At 49.3% G+C, this 26,180-nt stretch overlaps 2 protein-coding genes across 2 annotated transcripts; both read right to left on the bottom strand.

Annotated features, from left to right (window-relative positions):
* Nucleotides 1-3,835: 3,835 nt before the first annotated feature.
* Nucleotides 3,836-13,635, bottom strand: LOC135825934 (uncharacterized). Its single transcript, XM_065338576.1, has 2 exons — nt 13,494-13,635; nt 3,836-6,609 (listed from the first exon to the last, which is right to left on the bottom strand). The coding sequence occupies exon 2, from the start codon at nt 6,437-6,439 to the stop codon at nt 4,439-4,441; it is 2,001 nt and encodes a 666-aa protein (XP_065194648.1). The 5' UTR covers nt 6,440-6,609; nt 13,494-13,635; the 3' UTR covers nt 3,836-4,438.
* LOC135826647 (uncharacterized) lies at nt 6,444-23,990 on the bottom strand. The gene is made up of 4 exons (XM_065339250.1): nt 23,921-23,990; nt 15,669-19,631; nt 13,494-13,683; nt 6,444-6,609 (listed from the first exon to the last, which is right to left on the bottom strand). The coding sequence occupies exons 1-4, from the start codon at nt 23,988-23,990 to the stop codon at nt 6,444-6,446; spliced, it is 4,389 nt and encodes a 1,462-aa protein (XP_065195322.1).
* Between the last annotated feature and the right edge of the window lie 2,190 nt (nt 23,991-26,180).

Raw genomic sequence — 26,180 nt, 5'->3', positions numbered from 1 at the left:
TCGCAACTTAAAATTGGAAAGTTCTTGTGCAAAAACCACCAAAAAGGGAGCAGAAATAGCAGAAGTCAAACTTGTACATCCCTTCCTACTTTCCACAATGCCAGTATCCTGTTGCATGTATCCTACATCACGGTTTCAGTGCAAGGCAAAGGGAATGCACATTATCCTACCTACCGTTGATCTACTGTTTCTCTGAAATGAGTCTGCGAGAAATGAGCGAGCATGCATTTGTTTCGACATGCAGTCCGTGACTAGGGTCCAGCGGATAATGCTCCGAAAATGTTCATATAATGCTAACCATAATGCTCCAAAAACTGCCTTATAATGCTGATTATAATGCTTCAGAAAGGGATATAATGCTCTTGGCTTGGGACAAAAATGGAGGAAAGTCTGCACATTGTCAAACTTCCAGGAAATTATGCATATCGTCGATCTGCATCTGAAGCTGCCACCCTATCTCTCACGAGCTCCACTACTTCTTAGCACTATAAGAGATGATCGCTTCTCCATTGATTGCTCTCCATTCCAACTTTGATGCAGGGTTGTGGCAGAATAGTCGATCATCAAATCTTTCCCCTAATTATCCATGTAGTGCGAGATCAAGAGTACATAACCCCCCAGAGTGTGCAACGCCGATCCAGCTCTGTGTACGGTCTTGGTCGAGCGGAATCGGATCTTCTGATGTCATGCGTACACTTCACACCAGCGCAAGGCCGGTCTTGAGGCAGGGCACCATTGTTTTTGATCCAAGAGTACCCGCGACTCCCCGGGTTCCCCTCAGATGTGTCAGGTATTATGACGCAAAGATCCGATTCCGCTCGACCAAGACCCTATGCAGAGCTGGATCAGGCGTTGCACACTCTGCGGGGTTATGTACTCTTGGCGAGATGAAACCATTATTGCAGGTAGTTGATCATTGTTGGGATGAAGTTAATCTTGGCAAATAGTATTCCTGCCTGCAGACAAGTTGTCACTGCGTCCACTCTGTGAATAATGTCTTCATCTGAAACACCAGACTTGAGGCCAGCTCCTGAGATCCGATCTCAGATGGAGAGCCCTCCCATTTGCGGAAATCCTGAAAACACGTGGTCAGAAGTCATTTTGTCACTCTACATCCTTTGCTTGTGCTCTCATCTTCTCCTTGAGATGGTGTGTAGACGTATGGCTTGCCACATTACTCTTCCTTTCTGATAGCATTTCACTGTAGGCCTGGCATTACAACCGTCCACAACTACATGTAACTGTACGTGCTTCATCAGGAAAGTAAGACAGGTGCTGCTGAGCAATCGACTTGGTACTGAAACCATGAGAAATTCTAGTTCTTTTCGAGCCTCCTGAGCTGGACTCGGCAAAGGCAGTTCTTTTGGAACGAGCTATTTCTGTTCATAGCCGCTCCTTCATCCTGGTCCAAGTTTAGCAATGCATCAGTGTCTACTTCAGTATCGCTAGAGATGCTATCGCCAGAGCCTCTGGCCCAACTAGAAAACTCTTCTTCGTCTGTTTGATATTCACTCCGCGTATGTCTCCTCCATAGCTCTCCATTATTCTAAAAGTAAAAGAAACCTCGTAAATAATTTCTCCAGATTTGTGTCACTTGAACTGCCTCGGCCTCGGTTGGGCATGCTTCACAAATGGCTTGTCATTTACCTGACCACATCGCTACAATCATAACGTTTTTATGTAGCAATAGTTATGTAGCGTTAGTGCTAAAGGTGTTGCGTGTCTACACAATCACAAAGTCAAGCGCCGGTACCACGCATAGTGCTCAAATGCCCGGAATGGGCGGAGCGTAGTACGCAAGAGGTACACAAAGGGAGTAAAATAGGGCTGTTTCGTTGGTACTCAGAGTTTCACGGCAAAAACCAATCATCAGGCAACATCTCATGATCATGATTGTCGCCGATTGTTGCCAAAAACCTGGGATCTCCCGATATTATCCACTATGAAACTCGTTATGCCGCTCCAACCGCACATCATGCTCGTTTTATTCCTTTCTAATGCTCCAGAATGCTCTGATGCTCGGATAGTCGTATAATGCCGAATATAATGCCGGCATTATCCGCTGGACCCTATCCGTGACTTGACCTTTTGACCACATGCCATTATTATTAATATTATTATTACAGTCATCTATACAAACACATATAGGGTACCCCGTAAGAAGGCCTTAGTTAGGCCTGTGGGAATGCCCTATTAAAAATTAAAAAAAAGAAAAAAAGAAGGAAGTTGCGAAAGTTGCAATTTCTTCCTATAAGAACAACGAAAAGTTGCGAAAAAAAGTGGCGAGCATCTTTGGGAAAGGGCTACCTGACTCAGGCTGGAGCAAGAGGCCGATCATGGTAATCTACAAGCTACGCTCCTGTCGCACACCAAAACCGAAAACTAAACCCTCCATGGCGATATGCACTATACTAGGCCAAGGTAATACCTTATTTCCCCGTAAGTTAGTACGTACTAACTTTCGAACTTAGCAGCCACATGAGTACTAACTTTCGGGGGTGGTACTATCTTTCGGGGAGTACTTTTTATCGGGGGTAAATGACACGCAGTGGGAAGCCTGCGAAACTCTAGTGTCCGTGCATATGATGTATGTACTGTACGGTGTCTGTACATGTAGGACGGGTACGAACTTACTATCTTTCGGGGGGAACTGTCTTTCGGGGTGATAACCTCGGCAGTGGAAAGTGTATTTTTATAGGGGGGTACTAAGTCATTGGGGAGAACTTACTTGCGGGGAAATACGGTAGGTGGTCACCGTGATCTTGAACGTTATGACTGTCATGTCCGCGTCGGTGGTCATCGACCAGGTCCTGGTACATGGTGGCCAGCTAGCTGCAGCAGTGCAGGGTCGTGACGGTCCTCGGCTCGGGGATCGGAGTTGTAGCATCTCATGGCAGGCATCAGTGCGACAGTCAGTAGTTGCACATGGCCTCCGCTCCCCCCTCCCTCCCTGTGCTGACCTGCCGTCTATGCTGAAACCAGGGACTCGGGGAGTCGTGAAATCTTACGACTCCGTGGATGAAACGAAGGCTACCGTGGATCATTGAGGAGAAACTCACTCATCCAATGAGGCTCAACTTTTCACTTGTAGCTGGGGTATTTATCCCATGGTGCGGTACGAACTGGGGTAATTTTCAGCCAAGAGTACAGGGGGTCATGTACTCTTGTTTCAGCCAATTCGAAGCTGCCTCAGCTTGGGAATATTGCACTGTTGCAATGTTACTCATAACCACTAGCACATGGTGGCCCTGCACTACTAGCACACCTGTAGCCTGGTAGCGGCCTCATTCTGGTTGGTCCGGCAAGATTCAACCTCAATATCAATAAAAATTATTACTGGTATTACTATTAGCATTCTAAGCCTCCCTGTAACAGTTTTCCTCTCCACGCTCTGTTATATTATCACTACAAAAGCATCCCTAGTGTAATAGTATGTGCCACATCTAACACCTTACTTCTACACTAACAGCTACAGTAGCACCTTCTTATCTATGTGCCAAGCTTTCACCTCATCCCGCCACGGCTTGCTGATTGGAAGATGCGTTGCATCGCTCCTATAATTATAGTTCACTGCTTAGTTTAATTGGGTTGTTTTATTCTGAGATTCAATCAATAGTGTTCCTCCCCCCCCCCCCCTGCCCACCCTTCACGCTTTGTCTTTCTCACAAAGCGTCTAAACTGCATCGAGGCCATGGCTAAACGGATCCTAGCTATACCCTTGCGGGCACAGCAGAATCACTATGCAGCGATAGGAACCTTCGGAAGAGGACAGATCGTAGAGATGATAGCATTCTGAATTTTCGAAAAAAAACTAGTAAATAAATACCGGTAGCTGTCCGCGTCTTACCGCCAGCAATCCCGGAGACAGAAGTGAAGATGAAACAAAAAAGCACAAGCCTTGTGCATCGAGTCCCCGCTACGCAGATGAAAGAGAGAGTAGGACGCTATAACGCGACTCCTCAATTGGTGGGGACTATACTGTCTTATGTGGGGCATGAATGCCGGCTTCACTGTAAAATACTGTAAGTGCGCGAGGTTGAATCTCAGAGTAGACTATGCACCCAGAGGTAGAGGTGATTGTAAGAAGGAGATGATGAGAGCAACAAGGCAGTGAATATAAAACCACTGCTGGAGAAATTTGCAAAGAAATCGATAAAGCAAGAGCAGTCATGGAATGCACTCAAGAGATAGGTGATGAAGCAGCCGGCAGCCATTATAGGAAAACACAGACTGAGAGGAGCACCAATCGAGCATTGCAGATACAAAGGAGTGAAAATACTCCACTACATAGATCATCTAGATAGGACATGACGCTATGAGCCATTGTGTACATAAAAGTTCCCATTCTTAGTGCCATGTGTGCATCGAGAACAGCGGGCATCACGTTGTTGGACGGGCCCAGGGCAGCTGAGTTTTCTCGATTTCACACAGACTAGAATTAGAAGGGAAGCTTGCTAGCGTCGGGTTTGGCGTGTGCCGCTGAGCTTCCGGCTTCGAGGATGTCCGCGCCGTCAAAGTGCACCACCGTGGACGGGCCCAGCTCCACGACCTCGCCCAGCACCACGGTCGCAACCACTCTCGACGTCCGCTTGCACAGCAGCGCCGTCATGCCGTACGACGTTTCCGTGACGACGTGGGACTCCCAGTTACCGTCCTTCACATCATACTCAAACACTCCGGCGCAAACCTGGCTTCCGTTAACCGAGTCGAACACATACTCATTGAGGTCTCCAAACTTGTACAGCGGCTTCAGGTCGTCGTCATCGGTAACGATCAGAAAATCGTCGCGGTCTTCGTCCCGCAGCATGTGCTTGCGCTTCAGCAGATACTCCGTCACCGTGTTTGTGCCAACGGTTGCCTGTGGCGACGACGCAATGCTGACGAACAGGCCGAGCCGGCCCGGCTCTGTGGTGTCCACCGACAACAGGGCGCCCATGTCGTTGCATTCCTCCACGCCAAATATGGACAACGGCACCAGATTGCCGCTGGCGTCGGCGAACCCCAGCTCGCCGTTGAAGCCTCGCAGGAGAAGCTGGCGCTTGACGATCAGCTGCGCGCAGGACTTGGCCAAGTTCTCGTAGATGTGACTCTGCGCGACCGGCGTCAGGGTTGCCTTTTCCACCAGCGTGTAGCAGTTGGTGGCATCGAGGGCGACTGTGTAGTCTTGCGTCTCGTCAAACCTGAACTGGCCGAAGACATTCAGCGAGACGACCGCGCCGTGTATGTTCTCAAAGGCCAGTCCACCCCCGGGCTCGGTGAATACACGACATGAGTGTGTGAGCACGGGACGCGTCAGGTCCTTGCGCGTGACCGCCGGCGATTCGTTCACCAGTCGTCGGAGCAGGTGCTGCTCCAGCCAGCACGCCTCCTCAACTCTCTTCTTGTCGACCGTGGCCATGACGCGCGCGGAGCGACGGTCCTGCAAGAAGAATGTCCCGTTGCTGTTGACGACTACGTCGCAGTGCAGGAGATCGTCGTTGTCCACGTTGACTTTGAACGCGCTGAGCGGCACAGCATGGCCACTGGGTGTGCTGAACAAGTAGCGACCCTGCACCTTTCGGAGCGTCGTGTTCGCGCTGCCGTCATCATTCGAAGCACGTCGGCTATCGCAGCTGTTTGCGCTGTTGCTTGGCACTCGTTTGCGACGAGAGGAGCGAGTGGAATGTGCAGGACTGCCCTGGGCGGACAGCCCCTCTTCAGTGTCCTCGTTTACTTCGTGGTGTACGTCGACGCTATCCTCACAGCCGCCGCCACCGCCGCGAAGCTTGCGACCTGCCGAGCGTCGCACTCCTCTGCGACTGAAGCGGCCGTGTGCGAGCTTGACAGCGGAGCGATCCTTGAACAGTCTCTCCTTGTCTTCGTTGAACCGTGGGGCTGCCGCATCATCGTCTTCTATGCTCTCTGTCCATGCCGATTGCTCGAAATCAGTTTGGCATCCCTCGAATGCGCTTTTCTTCAAATCATCAGCAGTTATATTTGAGATCGAAGCAGAGGCAGAAACCCCGTTGTCGCGACTGTCGGTTGCCATGGTTTCGGAGGTGGCGGCGACGTCATGAGCTGGTGGTGTGGATTGGCGCTCATCTCTCTGTGCTTTCTTCTTCGAGCTATCAACGCTACTGTACTGGGCCGACACGCCATCGGCCTCGTCGTTGTTCACATTGCTGGCCGCATCGTTGGAATCTTGCCCGGCGGCGGCGGAGGTAGGGTCCGCCGCTCCACTGGGGAGCTGACGTTCGTGAGCTATTTTCCGGTTTTTCTGACTGGGTTTCGCGTAGCTGTCCTCTGGCGTACTGGTGGAGTCGGCACCGCTCTCCGTCATCGAAGTGTCGGCATCGTCGCTGGCGCCGAGACGACTGTACGCGCCCTGGGTCGAGCGATAGCCTTTGCGAGGTCCGCGGCGGTGATGGGAGACCTTGGGGCCCGCGCTCTCCTCGGCCATGCAGTCAGGATTGGCAAAGCCGTGCACCGTGCCAGCCTTCTCCACGTCTCCGTGCTCCAGAGCCGCATTCTTTCTTTTTGTCGGCCTTGATCATTGTGGAGATGCGCGACAGGTTTGGTGTCCTGGCGTCGTCCTGGTACGAGAGAAAAGCATTGCTAGACTGCCTTTGACTGCGGAAGGCACAGAACACAACAGACACACAACGGAGAATAGCTGATGGGCTGATAGACACACATTCATGCATGCAGACACACACGCATGCAGACACACGCACACACGTACCCCCCCCCCCCCCCGCACACAGGCATTACATAATGAGGTAGAGGTCAGGGCGTATCCCGGGGTAGCGGTAATTGACAATGCCCGGATCAGTGGTCATGGTGTAGCCCAGGGGAGGAGTCAGGGGCATAACCCGGGGCAGAGGTCAGTGGTGCACCCCGGGATAGAGGTCAGGGCCATAGCCCGGGGCTAGGCATTTCCCAAATCGGCCTGATTTTTTCGCCTATTCGGCTTTTCGATCGGCTAAGAGAATGTCCAAATTCGGCCATAATATCAGCCCCAAAGTCAGAATTCGGCTCAAAGCAGCACTGCTTGTAATACAATGTACATATACCTGCCTGTGCACGCTTTAGAGGCACTAAAACATCCATTTTCGGCGAATTCAGTGCGAAATTTGCAAATTCGGCTCAATTATTGGCGATTTCTTCACAGCCATTGATTTCGTCGTCTTTTCCCGCAGACCGATTTCGGCAATGCCTAAAGTCGCAGTCACCTTTCGCAGTATAATGGTTACAGGGATTGTATTTGCATGCTGTTGAGGCACAAAACATCGATTTTCGGCGAATTCCGTCCCAAACTTGCCTATTCGGCGAAAAGATCGGTAATTTCTTCTAAAACCACAGTTTCGGCGAATTTTTCGGCCGACCGATTTGGGAAATGCCTACCCGGGGCAGAGGCCAGAGGTGTATCCCGGGGTAGAGGTCAGGGGCATAGCCCGGAGCAGAGATCAGTGGTGTATCCCGGGGTAGAAGTCTGGGCCATGGCCCATGGCAGAGGTCGCAGCTCCATGTCCGCCATCAGCATCAGCTACAAACAGTACTCCTCCCTACGGCCCCAACTTTCTCCAGCTTTCGTTCCCATATGGTGTAGTGGATGAATGGAACAGGCTTCCGCAAGACATGTTTCCGGATCCGATGCCCCAGTTGAAGTCTCTCCAATCCTTCAAGACGAAGGTCCACCGACACTTGCGTCAAAATAATTGGCTCTGGGCTACGGACTCCCTGTGAGGCTATGTCACCCGTCAATGAGCAACTACCCTCGTCCATCATCTCTTTCTTGTTTTATTTTATTTTATTTCTCTTTCTCGCAGCTCTCTCTCTCTCTTTCTCTTTCTCACTTGATCTACCTCCCTCACTAGCTGCATTCCTATCGATGCCTGGTCGTAGGCTATTTATTCCGACACCTCCGGTCGGATGAGCCTTGCCAACCACATCGGCACATTGCCCCTACTCCCCTTTGTCTTGTCGTCCAGTGTCATTTCAGTTGTCCTCTTCCCCTGATTATGAGTAGGGCCGTGTTTGCAGTAAAAAGATAAGGCCACACCAAGTTTTTTCATTGTTTCTCGTCACCGCGCGCGTACCTTTCTTGAGGATTGGACCAAAAAAAAAATCTCGCGTCCCGGTAAACACGCATAAAAAGGCGTTGTAAAAGTACGCGCGGCGTCAAATCTGGAGTGCAGTGCTAGGACTTGTCATGTCATGCCATGCCTTATCCCATAAGGTTTCTGTTTTAAATTTTAGCACAAGCGCGCACTTGGCTGTTCTTTTATGTACCCCTTGTATAATAACTTTGGTTTGCTTTCTTTCCTATTTAAATAACATGCAACACTGGACTTCCTCACCAGAGGCCGGTGCAGGAGCCTGGTTTTCTGGCTGTATGTTGCAATTGACTGTCACGTGTGGTGTATAGTCTGATTTTAGGTCATAAATTGGGCCTTTGTAGTGTAAATAGCAGTTTTTGTTTTTCAAACCCTATTTTGTTTTTTTTCCGCCCGCCCGCGTTCCTTTTGAGATTTTCAGGTGACGAGAAACAATGAAATAACTTGGTGTGGCCTAAATACAAAATAAAAATCCGGAGTAGAGATCAGTGGTGTATCCCGGGGTAGAGGTCAGTTGTGTATCCCGGGATAGAGGTCAGGGGCATAGCCCGGGGCAGAGGTCAGTGGTGTATCCCGTGGTAGAGGTCAGGGGATAGCCCGGGGCATAGGTCAGGTGATAGCCCGGGGCAGAGGTCAGTGGTGTATGCCGGGTAGAGGTCAGGGACATAGCCCGGGACAGAGGTCAGTGGTATATCCAGGGGCAGAGGTCAGTGGTGTATCTCGGGGCAGAGGTCAGGGGCATAGCCCGGGACAGAGGTCATTGCTGTATCCCGGGGCAGAGATCAGAGGATAGCCCGGGGCAGAGGTCAGTGGTGTATCCCGGGGTAGAGGTCAGGGGATAGCCTGGGGCAGAGGTCAGTGGTGTATCCCGGGGTAGAGGTCAGGGGCATAGCCCGGGGCAGAGGTCAGTGGTGTCTCCCGGGGTAGAGATCAGGGGGTAGCCCAGGCCATAGGTCAGGTACATAGCCCAGGACAGAGGTCAGTGGTGTATCCCGGGGTCGAGGTCAGGGGATAGCCCGGGGCATAGGTCAGTGGTATATCCCGGAGCATAGGTCAGTGGTGTATCTCGGGGCAGAGGTCAGAGGTGTATCTTGGGGTAGAGGTCAGGGCATAGCCCGGGGCAGAGGTCAGTGGTGTATCCCGGGGTAGAGGTCAGGGGATAGCCCGGGGCAGAGGTCAATGGTGTATCCCGGAGTAGAGGTCAGTGGTGTATCCCGGGGTAGAGGTCAGTGGTGTATCCCGGGTAGTAATTTCATAATTTCATGCTCACTACACTTAGGGACATAGCAAGGGGTAGAGGTCAGGGGATAGCCCGGGGCAGAGGTCAGTGGTGTATCCCGGGGTAGAGGTCAGGGGATAGCCCGAGGCCGAGGATAGCCCGGGGTAGAGGTCAGTGGTGTATCCCGGGTAGAGGTCAGGGGATAGCCTGGGGTAAAGGTCAGGGGATAGCCCGGGACAGACGTCAGTGGTGTATCCCGGGGTAGAGGTCAGGGACATAGGCCGGGGCAGAGGTCAGTGGTGTATCCCGGGCAGAGGTCAGTGGTGTATCCCGGAGTAGAGGTCAGTGGTGGATCCCGGGGCAGGGGTCAGTGGTGTATCCTGGGGTAGAGGTCAGGGACATGGGCCGGGTATAGGTCAGTGGTGTATCCCGGGCAGAGGTCAGTGGTGTATTCCGGGGTAGAGGTCAGTGGTGTATCCCGGGGTAGAGGTCAGTGGTGTATCCCGGGGTAGAGGTCAGTGGTGTATCCCGGGTAGTAATTTCATAATTTCATGCTCACTGCACTCTAAACAAGTCAGTTCAATGTTCGTGATCAAACGGTGCTGTCCAGTTCACAGGCCATGCAGTGCTAGTATTGCTGTCCAGTTCACAGGCCATGCAGTGCCAGTATCTGTGTCTCTAGTAATGTAAATCAACTAATTTTCGCTGGCGGTTTAATTTCGCTGATTTCGCCGCTTGGTACCAACTGGTCAAAGTAAATTGCAGGCCAAAGTTTGCTACAGAGGCAAATGATGCTTAATTGAGCCATGGATGCATGTGAAATCGGCCAATCGGCCGAAGTTAAATGACAGCCAACAGTTTCATTTCGAGAAGGCCAAAGTCTCCCACTGGCCAAAATTTGTTGATTTCCATTGCAACTCTGTATTTCAATGGAAGCATTTCTACAGACATGATTGTCGTCGGAGATAGTGGTAGCCACTCAGGCAATAATTGTATATGAACGTTAGTTGCTCACAGCACCGCAGCTCGCGCTTTTCCGCCAAGTGGTCGGTACCAATTTCATGATCATATTGTCTAGATACTGTAATTTCACAAATTGTCGGTGTACAGTAAAACCTGTGACTACCGACCACCCCTTGGTGCCAGCAAAAGCGGTCTTTAGTAGCAGGTAGTCTTTAGTTAGAGGTTTGCACTGCGTGACCATATATGGATCTCGTTACATGATATGTATGTCAAAATGCAGCTAATCAAATTCAGCTGCTACTTCTGAAGCCAGGAGTCAAACATTCCCTGTGGAAGTTTCGTTTTGTGCTGGGCTTCAAATCTGTTCATGCGATCAATCGTACCGACTGTTCTTGTTGTGACTTCTCGATTGCTTGAACGCGATCCTTCAGCATCAGGATCTTGCGGTGCTGCTTTGTTTTGGGATTCCTTGATGCCATCGTCGATTCGTGTATATGACTGGGGTGACAGAGCCGCTTACTGTAAGACATGTTATTATAACGAGTCGCAAATTTAACGATTGTCCAAAATTCATAGGTTAACGAGAAGATATGTTAACGATCTTGCAGTATTCTGCCATATCCACACACAGCATATATGAAGCAGTACGGCCTCAACGGATCTTATTATAACGAAGAAATGTCGTCCGTTAAAACGTTAGATTTGCTTCCTCGTTATATATACATGTCTTACAGTAGTCTTCGTTTCTCCTCCGAGCAGAAACATCGATCGGAGAGCGCTTCCGATGCGCTCTCCATAACGTTTCCTACGATGTTTTTCTCTTGACAGCGCTTGAAATTTTGACAGGTGTAGTGCTGGGTCCACACCGACTCTACAGTCAAAATGAACTGTGTTCATTTGTTCAGTTGTAGTATTGAAAGATTCCTTTCAGGGCCATGGAAAATCATCAAAATTTCAAGAAGGAGCTTCGAGCAACCTTCGATTTCCTACATCGTGGTCGCTAGTTACGGGTCAAAAATCGTCTTCGGACAAGAAAAGGCGGTCGCTGGTCGCGCTCAGCAGGTAGTCGCTAGTCACAGTGCATTTTGAATGTGAGACCGTCCGTGCCTGGCGAAGTGGTCGGTAGTACCAGGCTGGTCACCATGGTTACGGTGGTCTTTAGTTACAGGTTTTACTCTACCTTTATTGTGGGTACTTTCGGTGCGTCTGTTTCATACCTAAATTTTCAATACACCGAACAAACACTAAACCACATACAATGATGTAGTCCAATAGGGAACTGCTTCTCTATACCGAACAATTTCTGTTCACCTAACCTGGCCTTTTGCCCTCACACCGAAAATATTGAGCACTTAAAATTTCTGAAATTAGAGTACAGTCCACTTGGCTAATAACGACTTCGGATATAACGACAATTCGCGAATAACGACAGAATTTCCATGCCCAGAGCAAAGTCCCATCTGACTATATACATTTAACTTCGGATATAACGACAATTCGTGAATAGCGACATGATTTTAGTGCCCCGAGGTCATATTCACTGCTTGAATAACGACTTTCTGGGCTTTTGACAGTTATTTCAAGTACCTGTCATGCAGAAGCACCAGAACCCGTGGCGATGGATAAAGGCACACATACAAGAAGATACAGGCAGGGGGAGGGGGGTGCTTTTTCTTTTGCTTCAAAATAGTTGGAGTGATCAGCACACCAACTGTACAATGTAGTTTTACATGATTGCAAATTAATCATCATACATGTACATGTACATGAACATGTCCCTGTAGATGGCTCCAAAGGGCTAATTTTTCAAATTTATTTCCCTTGGATATTGATTTTATAGTTCCTTTCAATTGCAATACGAAAATAAAGTACAAATTGACGTAGAGCATGAAAAGAGCTTCAATTCGACATGCATGTCATACTATACAAAATATGGGTTCACATACATTCAAATGGGACTTCGGATATAAGGACACTTTTCTGATGCCCCGCCGAATGTCGTTATTCGCAAAGTTGACTGTAATTAGAAGTGCTCCCCAACATGGACAATCCTGGGTTGAAATTATCAGCATTGCACCTGTAACCGGTGACTTCAAGAGTGTATGGTACAGGCACACACTAGAGCGTATGGTACAGGCACACACTACCACTCGCAAACATGCATACTGATTGCACCGACAAGAGTCTATGATCTGTGGTTTCTTCTCCCTTTCCACTGCTGTCCTCTCATTCCTTCCTTCCATATTTGCCTTTAAGCTGTTGCACCCAGTTCGCATATACAGTTGAACATCGATTATCCGACCACCTCTGGGCAGACAACTGTCAGGCGGTGTTCAGATAAGGCAAATGTTCCGGATAAGAAACATGTACATGTACATGTACGATCTTTTTACTTTTCAAAATTTTCGTATTTTTTTGAATGGCTCACTACATGCACAGTGCGTACTCTACGGCACGTGCGCCCAAAAAAACTGTTACGGATAATCGAACGGTCGGATAGTCGATGTGCGGATAATCAATGTTCAACTGTAAAGCGTAAAATTAAATGAACAAACAAACAAACAAACAAACAAACAAACAGGAGCTTTGGGTTCCACTAACAACTACTGTAAACCGCCCAATATTCGCGTCACCTCCGCCATTTCTCAGAATCAGCGAGTTCACGATGGATACTTTTTGCAGAGTACTGTGGCCGCACGCACACACCCACTGTTGAAGTCTGATTTCACAATGGTTAATATTCACGTCATGCTCCCCTGGCGATAATAGCGAAAATTAATTCACCGCGAACATTAGGCTGTTTTACAGTGATGAGAACAAGACTCAAAGGTAGAAGAGGACGACAAATTTGACTCAGAGTTTCACGCAAGAGGCGAATAAATGAATTATTCGTCCTCTTCTTCTTATTGTAAGTAGCTCTGCCCTCAGGCATTGAGCGAAACTTTGGACAGCCTGGAACCTTTCTTTACTGTACTTCCTCTCCACTCGGGACAAACCTGCTATCGAATTAACATCTGTATTTCTCACTGTAAAAACCTCCTCGATAGTCTCCAACCTTTGGGGCACCCCTTCAATAAATAAATAGGATCTGGATCTGGTTACGTTGGTGGACAGTTAGTCATAATTCGTAACATTTTGTCCTCCTTTTTCACCGTAAATAAATAAATACTTTGTTTAAAAAAATCTGGCATAGTTATCACTCTGTAGTGTTCTACCTGAGAGGATTGGACCATGCGTCGTCTTCCTTGGATGCACGGCGTCCTAGGAGGAGAGGCAACCAGTCGCTCCGGCGGTTGTACATGTAAAAGGCAATGCAGGCGGCGCAGGCCAGAATCAGCAGGCCAGCGACCACACCAATTGTTGTTGACGAGGCGGCGCCATGCCTCTTATTCGATAGGTCACCACCTGTGCGTGAAAGAACAACACAACAAGTGGAAGACATAACAGGGGGAGACAGACAGACAGGCAGATAGACGAAACGACGGGCAGATAGACACACAGACGGACAGACAGATGAACAGACAGAAATACAGGGAAAGAGACACAGAGACACAGAGACACAAAGACAGAGAAAGACAAAAAAAACTGTATACATCTACAGTCAATTTCGCTAATAACGACTGCGGATATAACGACAATTCGCGAATAACGACAGAATTTCCATGCCCAGAGCAAAGTCCCATCTAACTGTATACATTATTTTAACTTGGGATACAACGACTATCTGAATAACGACAATTCGCGAATAACGACATGCTTTTAGTGCCCCGAGGTCATATTCACTGCTTGAATAACGACTTTCTGGGCTTTTGACAGCTATTTCAAGTACAATCGAATGTCACTTATCCGGCCGCCAGTTATCCGAGCACGTCGGTTATCCGACAAGCCCGGGAGTGGTAATTTTATGACTCTCAACAGAAAAATTCTAAAAAAAATGTTTTTTATTTTCTTTTAGTATATTATACGGTGTAATATGCATTTACTTGAAGTAGATGTGGTCAAGTATACTAACATGTATGTGTACATGGAGCAAATCATGAATATGCATGAATATATTTGGGTATTGTGTACATAAATCAGTGAAATCCAGCCATATATGCACATAAAAAATGATATCAGTTATCCAACATGCCTGATTCCCGAAGTGGTCGGATAAGTGACATTCGACTGTACCTGTCATGCAGAAGTACCAGAACCCATGGCGATGGATAAAGGCACGCATGCAAGAAGATGCAGCCCAGGGAGCGGGGGGGCTTTTATTTTTTTATTTCATTTTTTATTTTGCTTATGAATACATGCAGTTGGAGTGATCAGCACAGCTACATGCAGTTGTACATGATTGTACAGTAATCATCATACATGTACATGTCCCTGTAGATGGCTCCAAAACCCAGCGTTACTCCATTATAATACAGTCGTCCCTCTCTAATCCGGCACCTTTTGCAACGGCATTTTCTGCTGGATTAACGAGGGTGCTGGATTAAGAAATCCTGCCCTCTGACCCGGCCCTACCCAATTGCATGTATGTATCATACGTCAAAACGCAGGGTTTTTCCGTGTCGACCCCAATATTTGGTGCACGGCTTTATATTCTCAACTTTTCTCCAGGAATATACACAGTGATAAAGTAAAACAGAACATGTTCACATGTATACGTACTCTTGCACGCACACGCACAGTCGATTTACAACTGCCGGATTATGAAATCAAACTACGTGCAGTTTGAGCGATTCCTTTCAAAAAGTCACTGCCGGAGGCGGAATTCAAGTGCCGGATTAAGATGTAGGAATTGAACGAAAAAATCGGTTTCGTCAGAAAGTGCGCCGGTTGGCAAGGGTTCCGGATAAACAAGTGCCGGATTAGAGAGGGACGACTGTAGTTGCAAATGGAGTGAAACGGCCTGGATAGGTCTTGGATGGCATCTACTGTGTTTCATGTACGCCTCCTTTCCAAGCAATACATGCATGCAAAAGCACACGGGCATGTGCGCACACACACACACACACACACACACACACACACACCCACGCACACACACACACACACCCACACACACTCACACACCCACACCCACGCACACACACACACACACACACACACGCACACACAGACACACGCACACACGCATACGCACACACACACGCACGCACACACATGCGCGCGCGAGCACTGCTGGTCCATTTTTGCAGTGTTTGCGTGAGCCGCTACGGTGCGAGTACGCGCTAAGGCAGTAAGAGCGCCGGTCCCCGGTCATTACGCCAGTTTTCAATGTCCACAACAGTAGATTGACTGCAACTTAAGTCTTGTCATGATGACAAGACTATTTATGTGAGGGTGTTACCCTTATGAGTTTTGAAATGTCTACAAACAAGACAAGCTGGCTGACTTACCCTTCTTGGTTTTGCCGCCTTCTCGTGTCGGTGTTCTCTTAGCATGCTCAATTTCTAACGGTGGTAGGTCGTCTTCGTCCTCTGCGTTGCCGGGCCTGGCGGAAACTGGTGGAGCGGCCGGGGCATATGTTGGTGCAGCCGGAGCTGGAGAGGCTGGGACATCTGTTGGTGCAGCCGGAGCTGGAGAGGCTGGGACATCTGTTGGTGCAGCCGGAGCTGGAGAGGCTGGGACATCTGTTGGTGCAGCCGGAGCTGGAGAGGCTGGGACATCTGTTGGTGCAGCCGGAGCTGGATTGGCGACAGTACCGCTTGCGCCGATGGGATTAGCAGCTGGCTCCCGGGATGCCGGGGACGCTTGCTCGGTGCCTTCAGCTTCCTTGCCAATCGCAGTTACTGGACTGCCTTCGATAGGTGTGGAGGTTCCCTGCAACTGCTCTTCACCGGCCAGAACAGCAGCCCTGGTTGTAGTCACCTCACTGCTGCCATCCACAGGTGCAGACGGGTTTGCCGATTCCTCTGCATTGGGGAGAACAGGTGCACTGGGTGTAGTTTGTTCGCTGGCGTCAGTTGGTGCAGACGGTTGCGGCGATTCCTCTGACTTGGGAAGAACAGCAGGGCTGCGTGTTGTCACTGCATCACCTTCAACATATGCAGAAGTTTCTTTCGACTCCTCTGTGTGGGGCAGAACTCCACGTTGCCCTGCCTCGCTGCCTTCGCTAAGTTCAGAGGTTGGCTTCAAGTCCTCAGTGTGGGGTAGAAAAGCATGTGGTGTTGTTCCCTGACTCGCTTCAGCAGTTGCAGAGGCATGCGTCGAATCCTCGGCATTGTACAGAGCATTCACGGTTATCGCCAGCCGATCAGCGTCAGCAGCTGTTTGTTTCGAGTCCTCTGCGTTGGGCTGAGCAATCCCGGTCGTCTCCAGGTTGCTACCTCCACCAGATCTGGAGGAATGCTTCGAATCTTCTACACTGCGCTGAACAGTCCCAGTTGTCGTCACCTGGTTGCCTTCAGAATGTGCAGAGGCTTGCTTCGGCTGCTCTGGATTTTTCTGAACACCCTTTGTTTTCTCCTCCCCGCTACCTTCACCCGATCCGGAGGATTCCTTGGAATATGCTCCACTGCGCGGGACACTCGCGGTTGTCGTCACCTGGTTGCCTTCAAAAGGTGCAGAGGTTTGCTTCGGCTCCTCTGGATTTTTCTGAACACCCTTTGTTTTCTCCTCCCTGCTACCTTCACCCGATCCGGAGGATTCTTCGGAATATGCTCCACTGCGCGGGACACTCGCGGTTGTCGTCACCTGGTTGCCATCAGAAGGTGCAGAGGTTTGCTTCGGCTCCTCTGGATTTTTCTGAACACCCTTTGTTTTCTCCTCCCTGCTACCTTCACCCGATCCGGAGGATTCTTCGGAATATGCTCCACTGCGCGGGACACTCGCGGTTGTCGTCACCTGGTTGCCTTCAGAAGGCGCAGAGGTTTGCTTCGGCTCCTCTGGATTTTTCTGAACACCCTTTGTTTTCTCCTCCCCGCTACCTTCACCCGATCCGGAGGATTCTTCGGAATATGCTCCACTGCGCGGGACACTCGCGGTTGCCGTCACCTGGTTGCCTTCAGAAGGTGCAGAGGCTTGCTTCGGCTCCTCTGGATTTTTCTGAACACCCTTTGTTTTCTCCTCCCCGCTACCTTCACCCGATCCGGAGGATTCTTCGGAATATGCTCCACTGCGCGGGACACTCGCGGTTGTCGTCACCTGGTTGCCTTCAGAAGGTGCAGAGGTTTGCTTCGGCTCCTCTGGATTTTTCTGAACACCCTTTGTTTTCTCCTCCCCGCTACCTTCACCCGATCCGGAGGATTCTTCGGAATATGCTCCACTGCGCGGGACACTCGCGTTTGTCGTCACCTGGTTGCCTTCAGAAGGTGCAGAGGCTTGCTTCGGCTCCTTTGGATTTTTCTGAACACCCTTTGTTTTCTCCTCCCCGCTACCTTCACCCGATCCGGAGGATTCTTCGGAATATGCTCCACTGCGCGGGACACTCGCGGTTGTCGTCACCTGGTTGCCTTCAGAAGGTGCAGAGGTTTGCTTCGGCTCCTCTGGATTTTTCTGAACACCCTTTGTTTTCTCCTCCCCGCTACCTTCACCCGATCCGGAGGATTCCTTGGAATATGCTCCACTGCGCGGGACACTCGCGGTTGTCGTCACCTGGTTGCTCTCAGAAGGTGCAGAGGTTTGCTTCGGCTCCTCTGGATTTTTCTGAACACCCTTTGTTTTCTCCTCCCCGCTACCTTCACCCGATCCGGAGGATTCCTTGGAATATGCTCCACTGCGCGGGACACTCGCGGTTGTCGTCCCCTGGTTGCCTTCAGAAGGTGCAGAGGTTTGCATCGGCTCATCTGGATTTTTCTTAACACCCTTTGTTTTCTCCTCCCCGCTACCTTCACCCGATCCGGAGGATTCTTCGGAATATGCTCCACTGCGCGGGACACTCGCGGTTGTCGTCACCTGGTTGCCTTCAGAAGGTGCAGAGGTTTGCTTCGGCTCCTCTGGATTTTTCTGAACACCCTTTGTTTTCTCCTCCCCGCTACCTTCACCCGATCCGGAGGATTCCTTGGAATATACTCCACTGCGTGGGACACTCGCGGTTGTCGTCACCTGGTTGCTTTCAGAAGGTGCAGGCTGAGTTTGCTGTGAATCCTCAGCGTTGGGCTGGAAAACCCTGTGTGTCATCACGTCACTGCCGTCTGGAGTTGTAGAAGATTGCTTCGAATCCTGTGCGTGCAGTGATTCAGGACTGGGCGTCGTCAACTCATCACCATCAGCAGCTGCGGACGTTTGCTTCGAATCCTCCGCGTGAGGCGAATCATGACTAGGCGTTGACACTTCATCACCATCAGCAGCTGTAGAGGTTTGCTTCGCATCCACCACACTGGGGAAATCACTCCCTGCCATCGCCACCTGATTGTCTTCAGGGAACGGAGGAGTTGGGTTCGACTCATCTCTACTGGCCATCATTGCAGCACCGCCTTCGGTAGGTGAAGCGGCTTGCATCGAACCCTCTCTACTAGCGAGAGTACCAGCACTGGTATGTGCTGCTTGGCTGCCTCCAGCAGGTGTGGGGCTTGGGTTTGATTCATCTCTATTGGCCATCATTGCAGGACTGCCTTCGGTAGGTGAAGCGGCTTGCTTTGAATCCTCTGTACTCCTGAGAAGATCAGTGCTGGAATGTGCTGCTTGGCTGCCTCCAGCAGGTGCGGGGGCTTGGTGCGATTCGTCTCTGTTCGACAGCACCCCAGGGCTGCCTCCAGCGGGTGAAGAGGTTTGATTCGAATGCCCTGCATTGTCGAGACCATCCGCACTGGAAGGTGTCGCGCGATTACCTTCAACAGGCGCGGGGGATGGGTTTGATTCGTCTCTATTCGACAGCACCGCAGGGCTGCCTCCAGCGGGTGAAGAGGTTTGATTCGAATGCCCTGCATTGTTGGTAACGCGAGAACTGGATGGTGTAATGAGACTAGGGTCAGCAGGTGATGAGGCTTGCCTCCACTCCACTTGTCCGTTCAGAGCATTGTGGGGATGCGTGTGGCCATGGTGTCTTCGATCGGGCCTCGGCTGTACAGGGACGCGGTGTTCACCTGCAGCCACATGCGCTGTGTGAAGCGGGTCTCCAAAGGTAAGGTGCCGCGACCGTTGCACGCTTCGGTGCTGGCTTTGAGTAACAAGTGGTCCGCTGACATGCCTAGCTGCAGTCGGGCCTGCTCCATGATTGTTTCTAGAGCTGCTCGATGCGGCCACCGGATGCGGGTGCCGCGTTCGTCTCCGTTGTCGATGGTGACATACCATGCTAGATGCAGTCTCCGCGAGCAGGACGATTATCAACACACAGCTAAGAAGGCGCTGCATGCGCTTCGTCGAGCACCACATGGTATTGCGCGTGTGTCTGCGCTCGATGATCTTTGTAAACTTGGTTTCTGCAAGGCAACACGCATGCACATGCACACGCACAAACACACACACACACACACACACACACACGCACACACGCGCACGCACACACACACACACACACACACTTACTTACTTGTACTTGTTGCTCACTGCCAAAACTGGTCACGTGGGTCTCCCCGGGAGAGGGGAGAGAGACTCAAAAGGAATCTTGGAAAGATGACTCAATTGGTTATTGAACCGCCCAACGGCCGACACCCCCTGAAATCCCAAAAACTCTGGGTGGACTTGAAAATGATCCCACTTATGGGCTCACCACACCTCAGTAAGTGGGTGAGGACAAGGTGCAGAAAAAGGATCGACGGCATCAGGGTAGGCGTCCCGGGATCCAACTGCAGTTACCCCTGCCCCCAGTGAAGGTAATACTTGCTACTACAGTCCATTCATCGGAAACTGGCCCGCTGGCTTTTGAAAGTCGGATTTGGGCCGAATTGACGATCAAAAACCCACTTTAAATCTCAAAAATCTGCGTTTGGATCTGCTTCTCAATACATTTTGCCATGGCATACCTGTCCTAATTTTGTAAAACCTGGCTGAATTTCTATTTCCCTGTTCTTGGACTTTTCTGGCCTCAAATGTGGCAAGGAGTAATTGCACGGGTCACACAATGCAGGATGTACTGTTGTTTTCACGATATCTACAACTATGTGAGAGAGACACCAAACACCAAATAGTTAGGGTGCCAGTTTCCAATGAATGTGTGTTGTAAGTCTAACACTACTTCTCCATCACTGCATCAGCTCAACCGCCACCACTGGACTGCCTTTTTACACTCTTTTTATTTAAATTACTGCATCATGCTCTTGTTAGGTTTTGAGATTTTGATGCCTTTCGTTCAGTCTCAAATCATACCAAATACTACAGTCCATTCATAAAAAGATGGACCTTGGCCCTGGCTCTGGCCAGCTCCCGTATTTGGCGATTTTTCGTACAGTGCAGTGCTGCGAAATTGGAAATTTGAAAAAGGGTCCAAAAAGGGTACCTGAACTGGGGTTCGAACTGCACAATGCACTGTTGCAGGTGGGGTCAAACGGCCTGGATTTTTATGGCTTTTCCTCAATTCAGTGCTTTTGGCGCAAAACCTGGCCGAAATCCTATTCTTGTCATGGCTTGCTTTTTGGTAAAAAAAAACTTCAGAAACATAATTGGAAGAGCATTCCATAGGGGATTGTGGAAAAAATTCTTAAAAAACCCAAAGTTTGGCCCATTTATGGCCAAAAGCTAGAAGTCCATCTTTTTCTGAATGGACTGTAGGAAGTGGAGACTTAGAGCTGAAAGAGAAGGCATAGAGTCAAACAATGTACAGTGGAGATTGGATGTAACGACACTCCTTCGGGAGAGCACAAAATGTCACTATATTCGATCTGTTTTTTTTGTAAGCCCGATCTTCACAAAGGACTTACTAAACGACTTGGGCAACAGAATTGTGTCGCTAAAGTCAACCTGTCGTTATACGCAAGGTCGTTATATCCGATCTCCACTGTGCTGTATTTTCCGGAGTGTAAGCTCCACTTTGAATAATCAAAATTCATCCAAAAATGGGGGTGCGGCTTATACTCCGGTGATCAAATTAACGGTGATAAAATAGGATAGGCGTCTGTAATTCGTGGCAAAAAAATGGGGGGGGGGGGTCAGCTTATTCTCCAGTGCAGTTTATACTCCGGAAAACACGTTAGTCATTATACTTAGTACAGTTTTAAAGGATGTAACGTGTTTGGGCTGCGTTCGCTTTTAGCTACCTGGTAGAGTAGAGTAGAGTAGAGTCACTCTACCGATAGAGGTAGACGGTAGAGTTAAGTGCACGAACGCTTTTCTACCGGATTTAGTAGTTTACACGATATGTACGTGAAATGTTTCTCTTCTCTATGGAGTTGTGTACAAATCCTTGATCTTGCTGGAAATTCCGTAGCTCCACCAACGTCTACCGGCTTCTACCAACTTTTTCTTGGTAGAGCCGGTTGAGGAAAGTAGAATCTACGCTTTCGAGGAGAATTTTGTTTCAAAAAACGAACACCTCTACCGAAAGAAGTATTTTCTACCCAAACCTGTAGATCAAAAACGAACGCCCCCACAGGGTCCAAAAAAGGTACCTCGATTGGGGTTAGCGCCGCCCAGTGACTGTACACAGTCGTCCCTCTCTAATCCGGCACCTTTTGCTACGGCGTTTTCTGCTGGATTAACGAGGGTGCTGGATTAAGAAATCCTGCCCTCTGACCCGGCCCTACCCAATTGTATGCATGTATCATACGTCAAAACTCAGGGTTTTTCCGTGTCAACCCAAGTATTTGGTGCACGGCTTTATATTCTCAACTGTTCTCCAGGAATATACACAGTGATAAAGTGATAAAGTAAAACAGAGAACATGTTCACATGTACTCTTGCACACACACGCACACACACACCTGAAAATTGGCAGCACACTACTCCTTGCTGTCAGCGAATTGTGAAAATATAGCAGTCAGGTCTGCAGCAGTGATTGTGGCACCGCAACTCGAGTCAACTGAACTGAACTCTGAAGTGGCCCCGCGCGTGCGGCACTGACCAGACTGTCCTAGCCTGGCCTGGCAAGGAGTGCACCTGTACGGTACGCGATTTACGACCGCCGGATTATGAAATCAAACTACGTGCAGTTTGAGCGATTCGTTTCAAAAAGTCACTGCCGGAGGCGGAATTCAAGTGCCGGATTAAGATGTAGGAATTGAACGAAAAAATCGGTTTCGTCAGAAAGTGCGCCGGTTGGCAAGGGTTCCGGATAAACAAGTGCCGGATTAGAGAGGGACGACTGTAGTTGCAAATGGAGTGAAACGGCCTGGATTATCATGGTTTTCCAAATTCAGTGCTTTTGGGGCAAAACCTGACCGGAATCCTATTCTTTTTAAGTTTTTAGGACTCTCTTGTTGGACAAATATACTTCAGAACATAATTGGAAGAGCACTCTATGGGGGATTGCCAAACAAATTGTGAAAAAAACTTAAAATTTGACCCATTTGTGGCCAAAAGCTAGGATATCATCTTTTCTATGAATAAACTGTACACACTCACATTTTCTTCCAATGGAACCCTTAAATTTGTCGATACCATATTTTGTAGGTCCGTCAAATAGTAGTGATAGCTTTTTTCTTGTGAACAGACGACGCTTGCAGACACCAGCACGAGCACTGCACCAGCCACACTCCACAACAGCTAGAAGTTGCTCCTTACATGTCTTGTTTCGTTCCATTATGATGTTGGGAACTCATCAGAGGAGAGGCAGATATGGAATGAAATGGCTTTAACTACTGTAAGACATATTATTATAACGAGTCGCAAATTTAACGATTGTCCAAAATTCATAGGTTAACGAGAAGATAATGTTAACGATCTTGCAGTATTCCGGCATATCCACACACAACATATATGAAGCATTACAGCCTCATTGAATCCTATCATAACGAAAAAATGTCATCCGTTAAAACGTTAGATTTACTTCCTCGTTATATATACATGTCTTACAGTAAATGATACTGTTTTATAGCCTTGAAGATACTGGCGCAAGGTGTAGTTTTTAGCACAACTTATTCAGTGTACCTCTCTTTCTATATACAAGTACCAACAAGGACGACTAATTGCACTCTAATAAGATTTGTTTCAAGTAGTCCCCGTTCCATTGCCACGTAGATTCACTGATGAATGTAACAAGAAAACAGTTCTGAACAAATCATCTCTTTCCTTTTCGTTGTGTGCCTTGCGATCATCGACTTACATTAATTTTTACTCATGCATGTTGACATTTGGGAAATGCTTACAGTGCAATTAGCCGTCCTTGTAGCTAGATTAAAACCTGCTGCCTCCAAAACGCTTGTGTACCTCTCTTTCTCCTTGTGATTGATTTAACACCTGTGATAGTTGTGTCCGTAGGGTTCATAACACCTCCGCTCTACCCGATTTCATTCGTTTTGACATGTCACAGGTGAAAGTTAGCTGAGTGTGCACACATTGCGCCTATATCTTCTATAAAACAATTTCTTACACGACACGTGATCGTTGCCGGGGCCATGGCCAATACGCGATCTTCCCGCCGCGAGCATAATCAGGCCATCAGGACCGTTTGACGTCATTTCGGGAATGTTAGGACCGTTTGACGTCATCTCGGGAATAATTTTTCGACCTTTGACCTTCCCTAATATGTTGCTTTGCGCTGTAAGAAATCAAATCAAGCACGCTCTGTCTGTCATGATGGCTGAATCTTGCCCTTTCCTGCAGCCCTCGTGCCTACGGCCCTTGGGCTGCAGGCTCGGGCAAGATTCAGCCATGATGACCTCCTGAGCGTGCTTGATTACATACATCATGACATTTAGTTAAACCCATTTCATTCAATATCAGCCTCTCCTCTGATGAGTTCCCGTCATCATAATGGAACGAAACAAGACTTGTCAAGAACATCTTCTACAGTGCTGGCAACTGAAGTCCGACCCGCCGGGCGGCGCGGTGTGCCGGCCAGGGGGGGGGGGGGGGGGGTCGGACTTCAGTTGGCAGCACTGTACCTCTTGTGGAGTGTAACGGGTGCAGTGTTTGTGCTGGTGTCTGCAAGCGTCGTCTGGTCACAAGGAAAATCTAGAACGGAACCTCTAAAGCTGTGTGGACATGCGTGTAAGTGCGCATACATCTGGACCTAGTCTACATATGATGTCATCCAGTCAGAGCTAGCCTACAATGATGTCATCCAGTCAGAGCTAGCCTATAATTATATGCCATCATCCAGTCAGAGCTAGCCTATGTTCGACGTCATGCAGGCAGCGTTAGCCTGTGTATGATGTCATCCAGTCAAAGCTAGCCTACGTATGACATCATCCGGTCGAAGCAGCCCATACATGGCATCGTCCAGTCCATTCAAGCATAGACGTTGCAGCATGCAATCACTAGATGCACGTGTGCAATCATGTACCTACAGACTACCATACTCGCGCAGCGGTGACACAACCAAGTCCTTCTTTGCCCTTGCCAACTAAATAACCAGGTCTTTACTTTGTAATGGCACAGATCAGACAGTCACAGGGTCGCTACGGTGGGAGTGTTGCTTGCTTGCTCTGTCCACGGGACAAAGAGCACTATACGCAGTCCGCGGCGTATAGCGCTCTTTGATACCCAATACCGTAAAGTACCGTTGATCCCCCCCCCCCCCCCCCAAGTCGCTTCTCAGCTGGGTTTTCGGCAGGGGGCGGAAATTAAATCAAGGCTCTCAAGTGCAGTACAATGTACAACGACGTGAAGGATCAGACTCGATGTGCTGGATTGTGCATATTTTCATCCTGCACTGGCACGTATTGTGTACAGCCGTACATGCATTGATTCAACATCGTATTTCGTTGTATACGCCGAAGTCGCCTCACAGGCAGAAAATCGACAGGGGGCGGATCGACTGTACTTTACGGCAATACCCATCTGCGTACGTACACACCTGCAGATAAAAACTACAGCTGCGCCCACTGAAATCCCACCCAACGTGCAAAGCTGGCGCCCTCAACTTGCACGGCTCTTGACGCCCTGGCAGTGGAATGAATGCGGCTGGACGTACACATGTACACCCACAATGATGTAATCGGAACTGGTCCAGGGCGCCAGCTTTGCACTTCGGGTCGGATTTCAGTGAGCGCAGCTGTAGTGAAGAGTGTTATACATGCAACAACAATCCTCCAGTCCAGCGCAGCAAACGTCGGACAACACACTTCCTACTCAATGGTCCTGATACTGAGTGATAGCCACCATCCTTTTAGTTGTAGCGGGCCAGCCCTGCTGCCTGGGATGGGGAGAACGCACCACTGCCTGTTCGCTTGATGAAGTAGAATTGGCGATCACATACCCGCAGCCCGCCAAACCGTTAAATACACTGGGTTTCAAACTTTGTGCACTAAAGCAAAGGCAACGCACTTCATAGACCGCTTGCTTACCTTCCTGGTGTCTGCTTGTTCGCGCTGGTCGCTGATTTGCTCAGTAAATGACTTCGTTCAGGTTTCCTCCAGGCTTTCCGAGTTGTCGCTCACTCGACGAAATGAGAAAAATGACAGTAGCGAAAGTGCACTGCGTTGCCGAAATTCGACGATGTGTTCGCATTACTCAGCTCCGCTAGGAAGCAAGGAGCTGGCGCCTGGCCCTGCCTTCTCTCGATTTCTTTTCTTGTTCAGCAGCGGTGTTGTCTCGGTCACTCTCCTTTTCCAATCACAAGATAAATACTTACTTTCAACTACTTGCAGCAGCACTTTACAGCTTCTGTTCGCACTGCGAGCACTGACTGTGTTGATATTTCCCGGGCCGCTGAAGCCTCGCGCGCGCTGCGCACAGCACCAGAATATCAGACCTGACTCGATGAAGGTCAAAATCGAACCCCAGGTCTACCGATGGAGACGGAATAGGAGCCCCAGATTGCACCTAAGTTCGGAGACAACAATGTCATAATGCACTAGCTCATGCTCGGTAGTCTAGGCACTTGGAGGCATTTCAGCTTGGCGAATATTGATTTCGACAAGATCTTCTCCAAA

This window comes from Sycon ciliatum, chromosome 10, assembly GCF_964019385.1.
Source record: "Sycon ciliatum chromosome 10, ocSycCili1.1, whole genome shotgun sequence".
Classification (NCBI taxonomy): domain Eukaryota; kingdom Metazoa; phylum Porifera; class Calcarea; order Leucosolenida; family Sycettidae; genus Sycon; species Sycon ciliatum.
The sequence above is the reverse complement of the archived record's forward strand: the minus strand, read 5'-3'. Positions and strand labels throughout refer to the sequence as shown.